Source organism: Danio aesculapii, chromosome 6, assembly GCF_903798145.1.
Source record: "Danio aesculapii chromosome 6, fDanAes4.1, whole genome shotgun sequence".
Lineage (NCBI taxonomy): Eukaryota > Metazoa > Chordata > Actinopteri > Cypriniformes > Danionidae > Danio > Danio aesculapii.
In genome coordinates, this window is record NC_079440.1 from 5346186 (window position 1) to 5367744 (window position 21559).

The 21559-nt window shown below is 36.5% G+C and overlaps 1 protein-coding gene across 1 annotated transcript in view; it reads left to right on the forward strand.

Annotated features, from left to right (window-relative positions):
* The first annotated feature begins 20216 nt into the window (after positions 1 to 20216).
* The window catches only part of col28a2b (collagen, type XXVIII, alpha 2b), a 48668-nt gene continuing 47325 nt past the window's right edge, over positions 20217 to 21559 (forward strand). Inside the window, exon 1 of the mRNA XM_056459382.1 lies at positions 20217 to 20422. Coding sequence (XP_056315357.1) covers positions 20218 to 20422 — 205 coding nt within the window. The 5' untranslated portion in view covers position 20217. The remainder of the gene's footprint in view (positions 20423 to 21559) is intronic.

Consider the following 21559-nt stretch of genomic DNA (forward strand, 5'->3'; position numbering starts at 1 on the left):
TCCTAAAAAACATCAATTATAACAAGAAATATTTATTAAATTACCCATTAATTGTATGTTAATAATGTCTACCCCTACCTTAATCCTAAAAAACATCAATTATAACAAGAAATATTTATTAAATTACCCATTAATTGTATGTTAATAATGTCTACCCCTATCCCAATCCTAAAAAAGTAATAATACCAAGAATTATTTATTAAATTACCCATTAATTGTATTTTATTAATGTCTATCCCTACCCCAACTCTAAAAAACAGCAATTATAACAATAATTATTTATTAAATTAGCCATTAGTTGTATTTTATTAACACCTACCCCAAACCCAATCCTAAAAAACAATAATCATAACAAGAATTGTTTATATTATTTATTAAATTACTTATTAAATTGTATTTTATTAATGTCTACCCCTATCCCAACCCTCACAGTAATGTAAAAATATTAATTATTGTTGTACAGTGTCACAAAATTGTTGCTATATTGATGTGCGTATACACGGCTGTATCCCATTTAGACAATAGCGGCGAGTAAACGTTAGGATTTCTAATATGACCTTTAATATGTAGATGTTTGATAGTTATGAACCATGAGGCTTCTTTCTCTGTCTCTCCCAGTGGATGTCAGAGAAAATAGATGTCATTAATAACAGCTTCACTCCTCCGGCCGGTGTGTGTGTATGTGTGTGTGTGCGCTTCATGAGCTCCTCAGTGCTCTCCTGGAGCAAGTCGTCAGTTCTGAGATGTCACACAATTACCTCTTAAGTGCTCAAACAAATGGAGAGACCTGGCGAGTGACATCAAATCAACTCTGTCACAGGTGATTGAGTCTAGTCATCAAGTGGAGCGAACGCTGTCAGAAAACACACCAGCCGCGCTCTGTAATGGACTCCTATTAATACAGACACACTGATGGCGAAGATGGAAATAGGCTATATTTCATCTGTCCTCTAGTGTATTTCTGTCTAGCACCTAGCTTGTGGGTCATGTAGCTTCCATGCTGGTTGGTTTAAAGAGAACCTATTATGGAAAAATCACTTTTATAAAGGAGTTGTGTGGCAACTGTGTGAATATAACCAGCTTTTAATGATAAAAATGTATTAATTTAATTTTTTATAATCACACTTGATTAAACCAGTCTGCAGAAACACTTTGATAGACATTCCCCCTTTTGTACGTGTCATCAAAGGGGGAAAGCCCCGCCCACTAGTGACCATCTCTCACTCATTAGCATAGGACATCAGTCTTTTTTTCATCTGCCACTATGCTGACACACAGGCATAAGTAGCTCCGCCCTCTTTTGAAAAGAGCACAATCTCATTTGAATTTAAAGCGACAGTCACCAAAACGGCACAATTATGATTAAAGCAGATTTGTAAAACATTATTTGTGTGGTAGTTTGAGTTGAAACTTCCCATACACAGTCTTGGGACATCAGAGACTTATTTTACATCTTGTGAAAAGGGGCATAATAGGTCACCTTTAAAAATGACACTGACATGTTTACATGCACATGAAAGTTCAGATTAACATAAGCTTTTGTTTATATTTAATTTCATGTCCTTGATATAAATGCATTAACCCAATTGTCATTCCACAATCATTATTAAAAATATACATATTAAATTCAATATTATAATAGTATAGTGCACTGTAACTTTTCCATTTTTTGGGATTCTTGATCTTGATCATTCCTTCAAATACTTTTGATGTTTAAAAGTATGAATAAAGTGACGTTTATTGACATGTTAATATAGTTTAGAGTGATATATTGTCTGGGCTGTTGTTGGAAACCTGGTAATAATAGGCCAGTACTTTTTCTGTTATTTACAAACTTAATTTTCTATATTTTATATCTTATACAATATAAACTACTAAATGATCTTCTAAAATGTCACTTTATTAAACTGCTGAGTTGAATTTTTGAACAATAATATTTGACAGAATAGAGATCAAGGTCCCATAATGCAATTTACAATCGTATTATATTTTGATATTATATACTAAATTGTGTGTCATTTTGCAATATCTACTAGAAAAAGGGGCATACGCTATTTATTGAAGTATGTATTTTGTTTAAACGTGTTTGTTTCTCAATAGATTTTTGATTACTGGTTTTGTAGATTTATTTTGAAGATGATATTTTACTGTATTTTTTACTCAATTATTCTAACAAGTCGGTGCCTATGGCGTAGTGGAAAGTGCAACGACGCATGCACTCCGGTGTTCGCGGCAACCCAAGTTTGATTCCCGCCTTGAGGTCCTACTGTATGTCGATCCTTCCCCTCTCTCTGCTCCCCACACTTTCCTGTCAATTCTCTCTACTGTCCTGTCAAAATACAGGTGTAAACCCCTAATATATATGTGTATATATGTATGTATATATATATTCTAGCATCCACAGCTGCACCACTTTTTCTGTTTTTGTAAAAGCAATAGATTTTTTTACAGTGCATTTTCAGTAAATCAACTGCATAAAATGTCAGAGAATCCTAATTTCACACATGATTAAACAAGATTTCTATTGCCTTTATGAGTTATTAGTAAATTAAACATTTTGCAGTTAGAGAATTCACAACTTTAAATGGAAAAAAACTGTAGTTTTATTAGTTTACAATAATTGATCGAACCTAAAAATCTGAACGTATCGTTTCATATTCAGTATTTGCAAAAGAAAAGAGTATAACAATACCTGAAAGTCTTGAGGTTAAGCTGATTACCTTATACAGTAAACATTCCAATAATCCAATCTATATAATTATTATTGTTTACTTTATTTTTCACTTAATCTCTTTCTGTCGCCTTGTGTTGTATGTACCGTACTCCTGTAAACCACAAAAAAACAAACATGTGTTTTCACACACTTGGCAAATTAATCTCATTCTGATTCTGATATTTCTAATGATCCTGCGCTTTTTGACCGGTCAACCTTTTTAGATTTTGTGATCAGAGTGATGCAAACCTTACAACGAACGCAGGAGGCCGTAGGACATTATCAGCCAGATAATATTGTCAGTGCTGATGTAAATTGCAGGGCGACATAGTCAACAGACATGGCTGAGTGGCTGCAGTTTGTCTGGGCCGTGACACTGACAAATGGAATATTTTTTGAGGACTTAATCGCTGGAAATGGGGTTGTGTCTGATGGTGGCATGCCTACCCTCCGCTCCAGTGGCCGCAAAAAAGAAAACTGATTGTCTGGGTCTGCTCACTCAATCTCACCTCCGTCAACCAGCACAAACCACACGCACAAACACACACACACAATTGTTTTTTCTCCTGGCTGTCAACAGAAGAGGCCTGACACATTCATCTGATTCATTAAAGACGCAAATTAAGATGTTTTCACGTTCATTTCATCCCGCTGGAAAATTGTATTGTATTGTAATTGTAAACACTTGATGGCTCTTTCATAGTCCAGGACACTTAATGAAGTGAATATCAATGCTTTCTTATAAAACCAATAAATAATATATTCATATTATTAAAAGGAGATAACTGCTGTATTTTTCTACTTTCTGAATAATGAATAAAAAATAAAGGTTTATTTGTGTACCTGGACATTTTTTTTTTTTGAAACTGAGATTTATACATCACCTTAAAGCTATTATAAATAAAAGTTCTATTGATGTACACCCGAGGTCTCAAACTAAATTCCTGGAGGGCCGCAGCTCTGCATAGTTTAGCTCCAACCAGCTCCAACTCACACCTGCTTAATAGTCTCTACTAACATCTTGATTAGTTGGATCAGCTGTGCTTGATTAGGCTTGGAGCAAAACTGCAGAGCTGCGGCCCTCCAGGAATCGAGTTTGAGACCTGTGATGTCTACTTTGTTGTGATGGGATAATATTTGGAAGTGATACAGCTACTTGATAATCTTGAATCTGAAGGTTGAAAACATACAAACACTGAGATAATCACCCTTACCGTTGTGTAAATGAAGTGCTTAACCACATGACTAATGAAAAATTGAGCTTTGATAAATTTTCAGTAGGAATTTTAATAAATAAATTCCTGAAATATGATATTTACTTAATAAAGGCCTACTGATGTTTCCTTTTTGCCATAAAATTAAATCTATAAATTTGACCCTTGCTTTGTAGCCTATTTGGATATTACCAACACAAATATAGGCTACCCATGCAACATAATGCATGTTATTGTGGTCTAGGGTCATTCATCATTCATTCATTTTCCTTCAGCTTAGTCCCTTTATTCCTCAGGGGTTGCTACAGCGGAATGAACTGCCAACTTATCCAGCATTTGTTTTACTCAGCAGATGCCCTTCCAGCTGCTACTCAGTACTGGGAACACTCACATGCACTCATACACTATGACCAATAGTGCATGCGGGACTGTGGGGGAAATGGGAGCACCCGGAGGAAACCCACACCAACGCGGGGAGAACATGCAAACTCCACACAGAAATGCCAACTGACCCGGCCGGGATTCGAACCAGCGACCTTCTTGCTGTGAGGTGACAGTGCTAACCACAGGATAAGGTAGGCCTAATTTTATTGTATTTTATTTTTTTAAATAAACACTGAAACTCTAACATGTTTATAATGGATTATTTCATCTAGAATAGGGGAGAACAGGGACGAATGTACCATTTTTCATACATACCTCATTTTAAAGATAATGTTTTTAGCAGAAATATAATTTGGCTGTGGTTACTAACTCACAACAGTGGTCCTTCAAAATCAGCTGTTATCTTATATCAATAGAATAGTAGAACATCTCCAGTAGAACTTCACTTTAAACAAAAGTTGCCCATTGTTATTTTTGACCCCGTCAGCAGGGGCAAAAGTAACACACGGGTGGGTCAGAAGTAACACAACAATATTTGCTAGATTTTCTGTCTTAATCTTGTTCATCTTAAATCTATCTGACTACCTTGTTAGTGTTCTCTGCAAACATATTTTGCCCTTTATTTTTGCGAAAAAAAAAAAAATTAAACATGATTTTCACTTTAAATTTGAGCTACATCAAATGTTTCAGAAGCAACACAGCAGTGCAATATCCTCCTGAGACCCCGCCCATTGACTTGTGTCCTTGTAGTGGACATTGTTTTGTCATGAATTTTCTTTGAATTTTTTAGCAACTCTGTCAAGTCCTGTTGTACTGTTCAGAGGACATCCTGGGCTTTCTAGTGATATGTCATTTGATTGGCTGGCATGCTTGGAACCCCTTCTTACACTGCATCCAAAATGGCTGACATACAAAAAAGCACATTTTATGGGAAGGAGAGAGGCATGTAAAATTTTGCTTTTTAAATGTTTTTTTACTATTATTTATATATATATATATATATATATATATATATATATATATATATATATATATATATATATATATATATATATATATATATATATATATATATATATATATATATATATATTTGATTATTAAAGTGTCAGGAACAATAAATTTAGCTTTCAAAGCTGTTAACTTGTTTGTGTTTCAAAATATCATCCTTTTTTAAATGTCCACTATAGTGGACACAAGGACCATCTTAATATGATTAATGACTGCATGTTGTAGGAAGCAGAACTGAAGCAGAGAGGATTCTTTATAAGATAGTTGAGGGAGACTCTGATTTAGAGTCAGACAGTCAGACAATTAGAGACTATTAGAGAATGACAATCAGTTTTAAATCACTTTTATGTAAAAATATTTAAATTTGTTTTGGATTAACATCATTTTGTTTGTTTTTGTTTTGTATTTTTGAGTTCGGCTCTCTTTCAGACCAAACTGTTTCAGGAATTTCAATACAAAAGGAAAATGGCTTTTGTTTTGTTTTTGTTACATTAATATTGGATTATATCCCTTTACAGCCACATCCTGTACAGTTTTCTTGTCTGAGTGGCGTCGTTTTGATCTAAAATGGTCCTGTGGTCAACTACAGTGGACATGCTGTTAAAATAAAAATAAAAACAAAACGTAAAAACTCTAATTGTAGAATATTTTTTAAATCAAAGGATGTAGGAAATCACAAAAAAAAATAAAAAATCTACGGGTCTCAGGAGGATTTGTTAAAATGTTCTACAATTTTTTAATATTTTTTATTATTATTGGCAATATGCATTATTTTTTTAAAAAAACATAAATCCAAACACTGATAATTCTAATGTGGAAGTGAAAAATAAGACATGGCTATTAGCAGTGGGACATAGCAACAAGGAACTCTTGCCATTTAATCCTGATTTACTTTTAATCTGAAAAACTCAGACATTGCAAACTTAAGGATGTGTCGTTGCAACACAGGCTCATTGTGAAAACGTAGCCTTGCGGACGTTTCTGGAGACAGCGAATTACGTAGGCGGAGGTACGTATGGCTGCATTTCATTTCTTCAAACGAATGCTACGGGGCGGTGTTGTCCCGTTAGCGTGCCACGTCCGCCGGCGGATTTAAGACGCAGAGAGGAGTTGTCCACGAAGACAGGAGTTCGAGTCCGGTGAAGAGCGGTTCTAGAAAGCAGGTAAGACAAAAACAGAATCCAAAATATAAAACAAACAAGTGAATAGCAGGGTGAGGATGTGGTAAAAAAAAGTCAGACGAGGGCTTTTATTTTGATTGCTTTTGAACATTGTTGGTTGGGTTTAGGGAAGCGGGTGGGCGGGTCAAGCGATAAAATTGGTTGGGTTTAGGGAAGGGGGAGGGTGGGTCAGCCGATCGGTCGCTCAGTCAGTCAGAAAGTCTGTCCAAAAGTGAATCGACAGCGGCCTCTGGTGGGTTTACGTGAGAACAGTAGGCGTGAACGTCACTCGCGAGGGAAATTTGAGATCTCGAAAAGCGTACACGGTGACTTTTGGCGGATTCGCGAAAACAAAAACTGCAGAAAAATGTGCCGCCGGGACGTATTTTGCGGTCTCCAGAAACGTCCGTGGAGGTACATTTTCAGAATGAGCCTGGTCATTGCACTTAATAACCTGTAGATTGATCATTACTGTGACACATAAAAAGAGAAACACAACTTGTAATAAGGAAAAAAGAGTCGCTTAAATAATTTACTTTCTACACATAAAAACTGAAATTCGGAGCTAACCGCGGGACACGGTCCCGAAATCAGCTGATATTTGGCAGCTCCATCCAGGGTTGCATGCTGAATGTGCTTTTATAGGAAATCAAATGTCAGGGCTTTGAGAAAATCGCTTTGTTACTTTCGTCCCTGCTTTCCCCTACTAAGAATATTCTTTTATGTGTACTGTAATGCTACTTTTTAATGCATTTCACCAACTTTTTTCATAAATCCTGCATTGTGAACTTATGGCAAGCACTTTTTCCAGCTTCAGTTTTCAAGAGCACTATAACCAGGAGCTGAAAATGATTAGAAAAGTTGGGATTTTATAGTCTTATAGTTTCCTGTAATGCATTTGATATTGATAGCTTGTGGCCTTGAGGCTTGAATGTCAGTGTCTCGAAATAAACCTCTCAGATTGAGAAACAGGAGCTATGCTTTATTAAGAGCTGGCGTCTTGAGATGTCCCCTAAACAGCGCTTCATCACTGCTATTACCTGCTGAGAAGGAGCGGGACCGTCCCGTGTCAGACATTTATCATTTCCAAGTGCATCTGACCCGCTCTCTGTAGATCAATGATAATTATCAGCGTGACATGAGTCCAGTTATTGCTGTACAGGATCAGGGGCTGCAGGGGGATGCTGGGAGCTTGATAGAGCTTGAGTTATGGCTCTCGAAGGGCCCAAATGAGCCTTGGTCAATAAGCAAGCCATTTTACACTCTTATATGACAGCTTACTGCAGGATATATAAGCCTTAACACTTGTTGGCCACGGAAAACAGGGCCTGGATGTGCTTTCTAAAGAAGCCACATCTAGAGGAATCACATTTTACTTGTTTGGATAAAACACAGTAAATTACTGCTTCTAGCCTCGAGAGTTGTTTAGTGAGGATATATTTAATAGATCAAAAATGGCAATAAAGGCATGTATATTGTAAAAGAAATCGAAACAGCTCTTTTGAAAACTGTATTTCATTTTTAAAATTATTTTAGCACAACGTTGATTTTTAGGATTTGAATCGTCATGTTAGTATAATTCCTGATGGATCGTGCAACACTGGAGTAACTGTGCTAACAATTCAGCTTTGCATTGCAGGAATAAATGATATTTTATAATGTATTAACACCAAAAAGGTTTATTTTTCAGTTTAAATATTTTTACTTTTTTTTTTTTTTTTCATTTTTGACTGAATAAATGCAGCATTGATGATCAGCATTAACCCCTGGGCACCCTTAAAAATTATTTTTTATTTCATTTGTTTGTTTTTTTGTCGTTTTGGGTATGAGTTGTTAGCACAGTTACTCCAGTGTTGCACGATCCATCAGGAATTATACTAACATGACGATTCAAATCCTAAAAAACCAACTTTGTCAAAAATCAACGTTGTGCTAAAATAATTGTAAAAATGAAATACAGTTTTCAAAAGAGCTGTATCGATTTAGGTGTACATACAATAGGTGTATTTTTGTAGAAATTTTATTGAAATTGCATGAAGTTGCACAATTAATGTTGCATCTAACTATAATTATAATCAGTTTGGCATTTAGTGGAAAATATTGTAACAAACATTGTGTTAAACCATTTTAAAGGGTTAAAATCTATAAAATAAATGGAAGTTTTTAGCATTTTTTAGGACTAATGATAGCAGTGTATATATATATATATACACACACACTACCTGACAAACGTCTTGTCGTCTAACCAAGTTTTAGGAGCAACAAATAATACCTTGACTTCTAGTTGATCATTTGGTATTAGAAGTGGCTTATATGAAAGGCAAAGGCTTCTAGATTACGCTTAATTTAACCACAATAAAATATTATCATGCCTTGATTTTTCATTATTTCATTAGGACAGTAAGGTCTGACTTTGCTTAGACAAAAGTCTTGTCACTTAACAGAAATAATGTCCAGTATAGAATATAAAGTGATGGTGCAGTGGAAACAGAATGAATATTGTGTCTGACTCCATCATGAGCTTGGAGGACTGCATCCATACATCTCTGCAATGACTCAAATCACTGATTAATAAAGTCTGAAAAATCTACCTTCTGCTACTTTTCCAAATGGTCATCTAGAAGTCAAGTTATTATTTGTTCTCCTTACAACTGGTATCAACAACAAGACTTTTGTCAGGTTGTGTATATATGTATGTATATATGTGTGTGTGTGTTTAACGGAGAGATTTGTTCAACACATTTCTAAACATAATAGTTTTAATAACTCATTTCTGATTTATTTTATCTTTGCCATGATGACAGTAAATAATATTTGACTAGATATTTTTCAAGACACTTCTATACAGCTTAAAGTGACAGGTTAATTAGGTTAATTAGGCAAGTTATTGTATACGGATGGTTTGTTCTGTAGACTATCGAAAGAAAAAAATCTGCTCAAAGGGGCTAATAATATTGACCTTCTAGCCGAAATAAAACAAATAAGACTTTCTCCAGAAGAAAAAATATTATCAGACATACTGTGAAAAATTCCTTGCTCTGTTAAACATCATTTGGGAAATATGTAAAAAAGAAAAATAAATTCAAAGGGGGGCTAATAATTCTGACTTCAACTGTATATATATATATATATATATATATATATATATATATATATATATATATATATATATATATATATATATATATATATATATATATTTGTATATAATGTGTGTATTTTAATGTGAATTTAATGTGGTTTAAATATAAGATCTCTAAAAAACCGAAACAGTTTATGCAAACAATTTATGTTAGCGGACCTCAAGAAAAAGCTAAACACCGAAAAAGTTTGATATGACCCTGTAATGCACCTGCTTGATAAGTACAGCTCACTCACTCACACACACTCACATCCTCTTATCCCAGTATTTTCACGCTATGTTTGGCAGCTCTCATCTTCCCTTTGATTCCTTTAAGACTGCTTTCCTGACTGTGTGTGTGTGTGTGTGTGTTTTCTTGGATCCAGTCGTACCTGTAATAATAATCTACGACAGCAAACTTCAGAGAATCAATTAGTCCAACCCTCATCCTGCGAGCGAAGACGATTCCCCCCGACTTGAGCCGCAAACACCTTCTATCACCAGTCATTTTGCCTCCCTAACACCCGACTTCCCTTCTCTGAGCCCGGATAGGTTTGACTCTAAGCCTCTAAAAAGTTGACAACCCAAAAGCGCTTTTCCCCCTCTCTCCCGCTCTCACCGAGGCCCTTCTCGCCTTTCAGCCTGTCGCCAAAGAAAGCTGGATTTGTTTTCCTGCATCACCGATAGCAGAGCCCGTTATGGCATTTCATCCCCAATTAAATAAACAGTCTTTTAGAGTCGTCTAAATAGGCGAGCCTGCGGGGGACGCCGGTGGCTCTACACTTTCCTTTGTCCTGCAGGAAAACGAGCCTCTGAAGAGAATTCATTGTGGCTCTGTTGTTTTTAAATGGCACAAAAGGAAACGTAAACCTGGCTCGCTCCTCTCGGCTAAAGTGGCTCCTCGGCTGGAACAAACACCTCATTCAGGGGTCAAATTTAATCCAGCCCGCCTCGAGCTTTTGTATTCAGATTAGAGACTAAGGAGGATTTGCAGCAGCTCCAAGCCTCTTGTTAAAAGGCTGTGTTCCCCACTTAACTTGCAATTTACCTGTCACTTAAACCCTGAGTGGAGATGGAGCTCACCTCTTCAGCAGAGCTCCGAGTCTTTCTCTCGGCCTCTCCATAATGAGAGCTTTTTCTCGAATGCGCACTGTACCGACAGAAGCAAAGACGCAGATTAGAAGAATCTGAACCACCGACTGTTTGGATAAGAGCGCACGTAGCTCTGAATGAAGCGGAGAAATAAAACGAGCAGTTTACCAGTTTTTACACTGCTGTAAATCATGCGGTAACAATGCACCTTCAGTGTTGCATTTTAATAGTGATATAGTGATGAAGACTAAATTATTAGCCCTCCTTTAATCCTTTTTTTGGTAATATTTTCCAATTCATAGAAAGAATTCTTCAACATGTTTATAAACATAATAGTTTTAATAACTAATTTCTAATAACTATTGTCCTTGTCATTCATTTTCCTTCGCCTTAGTCCCTTATTTATCAGGGGTCGCCACAGCGGAATGAACTGTCAACTATTCCAGCATATGTTTTACGTAGCAGATGCCCTTCCAGCCACAACCCAGTACTAGGAAACACCCACACACACTCATATTCACACACACACTCATACACTACGGCCAATTTCATTTACTTAATTCACCTATAGCGCATGCTGGACTGTGGGGGAAACTGGAGAAAACGTGCAAACTCCACACAGAAATGCCAACTGGCCCAGAACCAGCAACCTTCTTGCAGTGAGGTGATCGTGCAAACCACTGAGCCATCGTGGCGCCAATGTCTTTGATTGTCTTTGAAAAAAAAAATGCTAAGTTTCACACAATCGTCCCAACACAAATCAATTAAGTTAACTTAATTGTGTTAGGGGCAACGCAGTGGCGCAGTAGGTAGTGCTGTCGCCTCACAGCAAGAAGGTCGCTGGTTCGAGCCTCGGCTTGGTCAGTTGGCGTTTCTGTGTGGAGTTTGCATGTTCTCCCTGCATTCGCGTGGGTTTCCTCCGGGTGCTTTGGTTTTTCCCCACAGTCCAAAGACATGTGGTACAGGTGAATTGGGTAGGCTAAATTGTCTGTAGTGTATGAGTGTAAATGAGTGTGTATGGATGTTTTCCAGAGATGGGTTGTGGCTGAAAGGGCATCCTCTGCGTAAAGCAAATGCTGGATAAGTTGGTGGTTCATTCCGCTGTGGCGACCCCAGATTAATGAAGGGACTAAGCCGACAAGAAAATGAATGAATGAATGAATTTATAATTGTGTTTACGAAGTTAAGTGGATTGGACGTAAAGCAATCATGTTGTCCAAAAAACAAACAAACTCAAGAACTGTGTTGATTCAGCTCATTTTAATAAGTAGTTTGAGGAGGTAGCAAAAATATTTATTAGAGTATACTATTCATCTTAATGCTCAGTTTAAAGGCTTAACTTGGCTAGGTTAATTAGGCAAGTCATTGGACCACAGTGGTTTGTTCTGTAGACAATTAAAAAAAACCCGACCTTAGCATTTTTTACTTTTTTCAAACTAAAAGTTTTTTCTTTAAACATTTAGTAGTATAAAAAAGGATCAAAATATTGTTATGAATTAAAATGGATATAATTACAAAGATCAAGTGTTCCTGCACTGTAGAAAAAAATCCTGGTTGCCTTAATTTTTAAGCTGAATCATTCATTCATTACTTTTCTTTTTGGCTTAGTCCCTTTATTAATCCAGGGTCGCCACAGCGAAATAAACCACCAACTTATCCAGCATATGCTTTACATAGCGGATGCCCTTCAAGCTGCAACCCATCACTGGAAAACATCCACACACATTCACACTCACACACTATGGACAATTTAGCCTACCCAATTCACCCATACCGCATGTCTTTGTTTTTGTGGGGGAAACCGGAGCACCTGTAGGAAACCCACGCGAACACAGGGAAAACATGCAAACTCCACACAGAAACGCCAACTGATCCAGCTCAAACTAGCGACCTTCTTGCTGTGAGGCGATTGTGCTACCCACTGCGCCACCATGCTGCCCCTAACCTGAATCAAGTTAACCTAATGAGTCCATTGAACTTATATTATGTTAAACTGACTTAAAGCAGCTTGCGTAACTTATAAAATTGAGTTAGAACATGATTACCTTAGTTTAATAAGTCGCAGTGAACTAAAAACATATGCTGTCATGACTAATTGATCATATAATTTTTTACAGTGTGTGATGCAAAGCTAAATTCAACATCTTTATTTTTACCGATCCTTCAATAATCATTCAACTTTTCTGATTTGATTTTACATACATTTATCATTTATTATCAATTGTGCTGCATTTTTGTGTATAATAATATGAAAATATATTATTAAATGGTATTTGATGGATTCAGAAAGTTCATTTATTGGGAATAAAAGACTTTGTGTTACAATATAAATGTTGTTTCTGTAATTTTGATCTATATAATGCGTTCTTGCTCAATAAAATTATTCACTTAAAATTAATTTCCCCTGTCAATCAACAATTCTAAACACAATATTATTAAAACAATCTTCAGATTTGCTTTGAATATACTATTACCATGGCACATACAGCCATATTTAGTTTCATGATGCCCAGCCGTAGCCTGTTTTTCTGCTTTACCGTCACCTTATCCTTCTCTCACTTTTTTTTTTTCATTACACAGGCTAATTTTGAGAGATGTGTAAAAAATTTAGCATTCATTCATTTTCCTTCGGCTTAGTCCTTTTATTCATTAGGGATCGCCACAGTGGAATGAACCACCAACTTATCCAGCATATGTTTTGATATGGAAACACCCATAAACTCATTTAAATACATGCACTACAGCCAATTTAGTTTATTCAATTTCCCTATAGAGCATGTGTTTGGACTGTGGGGGAAACCGGAGCACCCGGAGGAAACCCACGACAACATGGGGAGAACATGCGAACTCCACACTGAAATGTCAACTGGCCCTGCTGGGACTGCTAACCACTGAGTCAATGTGTTGCCCCTAATTTAGCGTTATATTACCTCAAATTAGTCAAGCAGCTCATCCGAAGAAAAAAAATCTAACCGAAAAGGAATGAAGTATGCATATGAATGTCGTAATGGTCTGTTTCATGCTTCAATCATCATACTCAACTTTAAACAGAACGCTGTTAATAAAAAAACATTTGGGTTTTTTTAATGGGAAGAAGAATGCGTTAAATTCAGCCTGTCATGATGGCGACGATTTTCCATCTGAGCTCAATCAGTTTATAAATATGGATTATTACCGCGATGTGTTTTCTGCAAATGGAAAAGCAGAGAGAGAGATTGTGTTTGTATATATGTTTGCGGACACTCCCTCTGCTCCCTCGACTCTTGAGCGTTTTTTTTTTTCTCCATGAAATGATTTTTGTCAATTCAGAAAGCCCTGAGGCCACAGCGGCCCGGCTCTCTTTCAGGACCGGATAATTGACTCCTTTTCCTTGATAATTCATAGCTTGCATATGCCAGATATACATCAACATAAGAGCCCGCGGCCGCTCTTGCATCACCCCTGAGACCCTCGAGGAGATCCAAATTTCTGCTTTCAGGAATGAATTACGTCTACAAAACATCTCGTGTCAAATTTGCTTGTTAAACAGGGAGGAAATGAATCCACCAATTGGCTGAGGGAGTATGATGTCTCTGTTTTCTGAATGCATTCATCAAAATCTGGCAGCTGTAGTCTTCAATATTGGCCTCTTCATGAACGAGATTATCATTATTGTGAGGAGAAAAGACGTCATTTGTTATTTCGATAGGCATGTCAGATGTTCTAGTTCTCTTAATGGATTAATTTGTGCGCTTATTAAAAAACCGTCTGACAGAATAAGGTGGATTTTCATCGTCCTTTGCTTCGTTTGAAAAAAGAAAAGGCGTTTTGTAGATGGAGATTTGTTTTGCTGTTTTATTCGAGTTTTCTGCAGTCTAATAGAAAATGTGATTCTTTTAGATGAAATTTCATATGATAGACAGTGTGGAGGTAAACAGTGACAAAGTAACTGTAGTTACTGTAATTAAAAAACCTGCTAAAAAGTAAAGTAAGGGATTACTTTTGATCAGGATCAGAATCAGAATCAGAAAGAGCTTTATTGCCAGGTATGTTCACACATACGAGGAATTTGTTTTCGTGACAGAGCTTCTACAGTGCAACAGCATTACAGAGACAAGACAAAAAACAGATAATAAAAATATTTTAAAAAATAGAAGTAGTGAGTGTAAATATACAGATTGACAAGTGTATGTACGTGTTTATTACTATATACAACGTTATATGTGCAGTTGTTATGTGCAAATTGGCATGTAAAGTGTGTTGTTAAATAAGTGTATATGTGTATAAAAGTGTATAGCAAGTAGTGATGTTGTTTCCACAATTATTATCATCAAGTGTTCATGAGATGGATTGCCTGAGGGAAGAAACTGTAATTTTGATGTAATTACAGTTACTTGTACTTGATTAAATGCTGTCAATAAATTCAACAGTTCCCTATAAACCAATTCAGAGAAGCAGAATTGTAGTTTTTTCTAATTTATACACTTATATTTTGAAGAATACTTTACAAGTGAAGTTTATTTATAAACTGATTTCGAGAGGATCACGTGCTTATGATTGCTTTTGGCTGGTCCCTCATTATCCAATTTTTGATTCACCAATCAGGTCCTAAGCCACTCTATATACTCTATTTTCCATATCACAGCCATCTTCGTTTTGAAGAATCCCCCCTTCCACTTCTACTCCTCCTCCTTTCCTAGATGGGTGGCACGGTGGCCCAGTTAGCACTGTTGCCTTACTGCAAGAACGTCACTGGTTCTAGTCCTTACCAAGCCAGCTGACGTTTCGTTGCGGAGTTTACACGTTCTCCTCATGGGTTTTCCCTGGGCTCCTCCTACCTCCCAAAAACATACAACTTAAGTTAATTGACTAATCCAAATCAGCACCATAGACATGCTCCTAGTAAGTAGTTATCTCTTAAAAGCAATCACTATCTGTTCATTAGCTACTACAGCAGGGGAGATCTCCAGATCTAGCTGAGCTCAAACTCCCCTCTCGCCTTGCAAACGGGAGGGAGCCCTGGGCTCAATCTGATCTGATGAGCTCAGGGGTCTCTCCTGAGACAGCATGCCCAACAAGCTTTATTATCAATCATCAGCTAAGTGTGAACTCTTGAATAGAATACTTTGCAGAATGCTTTATTTTAATATATTTCTACATCTAGACAGTTGGACATGCTTAAGAACAATGAATTTATTTGAGTAATTATTTAATGGAAATATAATGTGCTGTGTGTGTTGTGTGTGTGCAAATTTGTTTTCAAAGAATATTGTGCAGTAATCGCACATGCTAGACACTTCCAGTGATGTAAGAAATTAGGAAATATGGTGTTAAATACATTTGTGTTAGTTTATCTTTAATACAACTAAAATGTCCTGTTTGAATTTTAATTTAAAGTATAGAATTTCTATTAAGGCGACGCAGTGGCGCAGTAGGTAGTGCTGTCGCCTCACAGCAAGAAGGTCGTTGGTTCAAGCCTTGGCTGAGTCAGTTGGCGTTTCTGTGTGGAGTTTGCATGTTCTCCCTGCGTTCTCGTGGGTTTCCTCCGGGTGCTCCGGTTTCCCCCACAGTCCAAAGACATGCGGTACAGGTGAATTGGGTAGGCTAAATTGTCCATAGTGAGTGTGTATGGGTGTTTCCCAGAGATGGGTTGCGGCTGGAAGGGCATCTGCTGCGTAAAAATATGCTGGATAAGTTGGCGGTTCATTCCGCTGTGGCGACCCCGGATTAATAAAGGGACTAAGCCGTAAAGATAATGAATGAATGAATGAATGAATGAATTTCTATTAAAAATGTTTTTGCATTGAGAATTGGGGCCGTGCGGTGGCGCAGTGGGTAGCACTGTCACATCACAGCAAGAAGGTCGCTGGTTCGAGCCTGGGCTGAGTCAGTTGGCATTTCTGTGTGGAGTTTGCATGTTCTCCCTGTGTTTGCGAGTGCTCCGGTTGCCCCCACAGTCCAAACACATGCGCTGTAGGTGAATTGATGAACTAAATTGGCCATAGTGTATGAGTGTGTGTTTGAATGAGTGTGTATGGGTGTTTCCCACTACTACATTGTGGCCGGAAGGGCATCCGCGGCGCAAAAACATATGCTAGATAAGTTGTCGGTTCATTCCACTGTGGCGACCCCTGATTAGTAAATGGACTAGCTGAAAAGAAAATGAATGAATGAATTGAGAATTGGATATGAATATAGATTTTAAGAAGAATTAAGTCACGTAATTAATTACTTATTGAGTAACAAATTTAATGATGTAGTTAGTAATTAATAAACTAAACCAGCAGCACTTATGATAAACAAATAAAAATAAGCTTATATAGTTTTTTGTTTGATAAAGTACAGGTTTCATTCATGAGAAAGTATAGATATAGAGGCTTTATAGATGCTTTTGTCTCAGACTTCACAAGTTCATGAGGCGTATATGAACTATTATTGTATAATAATAATTAATAATGCAATAATTATTATTGAATTATTTTGTTTTCCAGTGTTTGTGAAGAGTTGGTCTTTGGAGAGATGTTTCTACATCAGATATGCCAGGTAAAGGGTGCTAAGAATCAGACATTTGTGAGTTTGGAGGAAAGATACATCAGTTTTTATGGCCTTGTCTTTCTACAAACCTGGTCTATTTCAGCCAAAGGCGAGGTATGCTTGATATAGGGCGCCCTCTAAAGGCTGGATATAGAAAATTACACATCTGAATAAAAGGTTTTGCTGCCCTCTGCAGGATTTTTAACGTATGGATGACTCTAGAATAGCAGGTACATTTTGCACACCCAAGATATATTATTATTCAAAAACAAAAACTTTTATTACTTGTATTATCGCTCCAAAATAATGTTTGTATATATATTTTGGGACTTTTTGTCTTAAAAATAGTAAATTAGTATGTCTCCATTCAGTAATCATAACAATTAAGGCAACGTTCTGGTCGTAACAATCTTTAAAAGTGCTGAATCAAAAACCTTGTAATGTCACTTCCTCTGGCGGGAAACTCTGGAAGGCAATGAAGTGCGTTATTTATATTTCTCTCATTACTTTACAAATAGTTCCCAGGTAATTGGGTAACAGCACTGTGTAATATAATTGTTCCTTCTGCAGCTATGACAGTAAAGTTCCTTATGCCAGAGTATAATTCCAAGACACATAAAAAATTATAATATATATATATATATATATATATATATATATATATATATATATATATATATATATATATATATATATATATATATATATATATATATATATATATATATATATTATGAGCAAGGGGCGTCACAGTGGTGCAGTGGGTAGCACGATCGCCTCACAGTACGAAGGTCGCCGATTCGAGCCCCGGCTCAGTTGGCATTTCTGTGTGGAGTTTGCATGTTCTCCCTGTGTTGGCGTGGGTTTCCTCTGGGTACTCCAATTTCCCCAACAAGTCCAAAGACATGCGCTATAGGTGAATTGGGTTATTGTCCGTAGTGTATGTGTGTGAATGAGTGAGTGTGTATGGGTGTTTCCCAGTGATGGGTTGCAGCTGGAAGGGCATCCACTGTGTAAAACATATGCTGGATAAGTTGGCGGTTTATTCTGCTGTGGCGACTCCTGATTAATAAAGGGACTAAGCCGAAAAGAAAATGAATGAATGAATTTTGGTTTTGTTTTCAGTATACGGTGCTTCTCTTTTGAAGCCGGACAACAAAATATTGTGCGCTACATATTTTCCTCAGCTCTTTATTAGATAAAAATGTACAGGTTTTCTACAGCATGGGTGTGTTGATCTACACATGTATGCAGCTCTGTGTGAAGTCCACGGCCACAATTCTTGAAGAACATTTCTGTGAAAAAAATGCCATCCTGATTCCTGCCAGCTCTGTTCACAGTAAGACCTGTTGTCATAAATAACATTAAAAGAGAACTGATGTTTCTGCTCAGATTTATGTTTTATTGTTTTATTCCTGCTCGACATGCTTTGAACAGCACATGTTTCAGTTTCAGATCAGTGGTGGACGGTGAGGCGTTTCCGCACAGCATGCTGACATACATGAAATGGAGCTGTATATAATATCCAGCCGTTCAGGAAGGATATTAACAGTGCATACTGGAGATTTATCTTCAATCCTTCAAGTACTTTTTTAAGACATTTGATACATGTAGGAGGCGGCACGGGAGGTCAGTGGTAAGCACTGTTGCTTCACAGCAAGAAGGTCGCTGGTTTGAGTCCACGTTGGGTCAGTTGTCATTATGAATGGATGGGTGATTAATTCACCCATCCATTCATCCATCCATGTATCCATCCATCCAATCACGCTTCCATACATCCATCCATCCATCCATGCATCAATCCATTCATCATTCTATTCATTCATGCATCCATCCATCCCTCCATCCATCCACCCATGCATCCATCCATCCATTCATGCATCCATCCATCCATCCATTCATGCATCCATCCATCCATCCATCCATTCATGCATCCATCCATCCTCCATCTATCCATCCCTCCATCCATCCATAAATACATCCATGCATCCATCCAATCATGCTTCCATCCATCCATCCATCCATCCATTCATCCAATCATCCTTCCATCTATCTATCTATCTATCCATCCATCCATCCATTTATCCATCCATCCATCCATCCATCCATCCATCCATGCATCAATCCATTCATCATTCTATTCATTCATGCATCTATCTATCCCTCCACCCACGCATCCATCCATCCATTCATTCATGCATCCATCCATCCATCCATCCATCCATCTATAAATACATCCATACATTCATCCATCCATTCATGCATCCATCATTCCATCCATTCATTCATGCATCCATCCATCCATCCATCCATCCCTCCCTCTATCCATAAATGCATCCATGCATTCATCCATCCATTCATACATCCATCCTTCCATCCATTCATGCATCCATCCTTCCATCCGTCCATCCATCCATCCATCCCTCCATTCATCCATCCATCCATCTATCCATAAATGCATCCATACATTCATCCATCCATTCATGCATCCATCCATCCATCCATTCATTCATTCATTCATTCATGGATTAATTTAATCAACAATTCACCCATTTCACCAATCCATTCATTTATCCAACTATTCATTCATTAATTCATCCATTCATTCATTAATTTATGCATGCATTCATTCGATTTAATGTGTGATATCAGAAAAAGCTTATAGACTTTTGTACACTTAAATCCAACAATAGATCTCATAGCTATTTGGAAAAATGTTAGATATTGCATTAATGCTTTAGTGCTTTCAAAGGGATTTTTAAAAGTTATAAAATAATAACTTTTGGTATAATAAAAATGTAAATAATGCTCATTAGTTAATACAAACTAATACAATTGTTATTCATTACAATATATTATTCTTAAATGGAAATTATTATTATGAACTGCTATTGCTTAGAGCAAATGTCTGCATTCTTTGTTAGATTTATGCACAGACATGCTTGAAGATGTACTGTAAATGGGTGTGTTCATGGGAGGAGCTGCTAGTGATTCTTCTGGATGCTTTACATGAGTGAAGCTGATACTTATTACTTTTCTTCTCAGCAATTCTTTTTTCACAGTCGTCTGTATGTCGTATTTTTGTTGCATGCAGATCTTACACACAGAAGAGGTCGTGAAGTCTGCCATGAACTTCTGATCTTTTTCATTCAGCTTCTTGAATTCTGGTTGGACTCGAGCCTGTGCTGTACTGAAATCAGAGCCGGTTTACACAGTAAGTGCACATTTTGCTTGACTTTAGCTGTTTAGGATTTTGTCATGTTACTATAAAACTTGGTGGAAATTCAATTATGATCATCACGAGATTCTTTTCTATGTAATTTGGATATATGATGTTATGTCGAGTTTAATAAGTATGGAGTTGAGTATAATTTATGCTGGAGTATTGTACTGGAGTAATGTAGTTTTTTTGGTGGAAAAAAATGTAATGCATTTGAAGAAACTAGCCCAACACTTTATTTTTTTATTATAACTTGTTTTTATTTTGTATATTATACAATTTTAACAATGCAGAAAAGAATATAAAAAGTACAATATGCTAAAAAAGTATATATAAAAGTATATAAAGTATATATATTAAAAAATTATGTGTATATATATATATATATATATTAACAAAAAATGTAAGGAGAGATATTGGTCACATTTAAACTGTATATTGTACCTAGCTATAATGGTTACAATATACATTTATACCATATATATATGTAAATATATGTATGTGTATATATATGTATGTATATATATACATATATATATATGTATATGTATATGTATATATGTGTGTATGTGTGTGCAGTGAATATATGCAAAACAAACAAAATAAAAAAAGGGAAATAGAAATACACATATACAAAACAACAAAGCCAAAGGAATAAGGTTACCATTTTTCTGTAACAATTGCAAGTTATTTAGCTGGGGATGTCTTTATTTTCCTTATATATCAACCACTTTTCCCAGACTGGTGACATTGTATTTTAATGCGTTCTTAGAAATATATATACATGTGTACTTACTCTAATAATTACAATTAATTATGCATAATTGCATGCAGGTTTGGCACGGTGGCTCAGTGGTTAGCACTGTCAGCTCACAGCAAGAAGGTCTGTTAGATAAGTGATTACAAGCCGTCAGAGCGATTGCAACTTACAACACACAATTAAATACATAATTTGCAAACTACAAAAAATTAGGCAATAATTTAAATTACTCTTACATGCACTGAAAAAAGTGTTGCATGCAAAACTGTTGCAAACTATTTATTTGTGTTGAATTTAAACAAACAAATTAAATTGAATAGTGTTCAACTTAATTTGTTTGTTTAAATTCAGCCCAAATAAATTGTTTACAA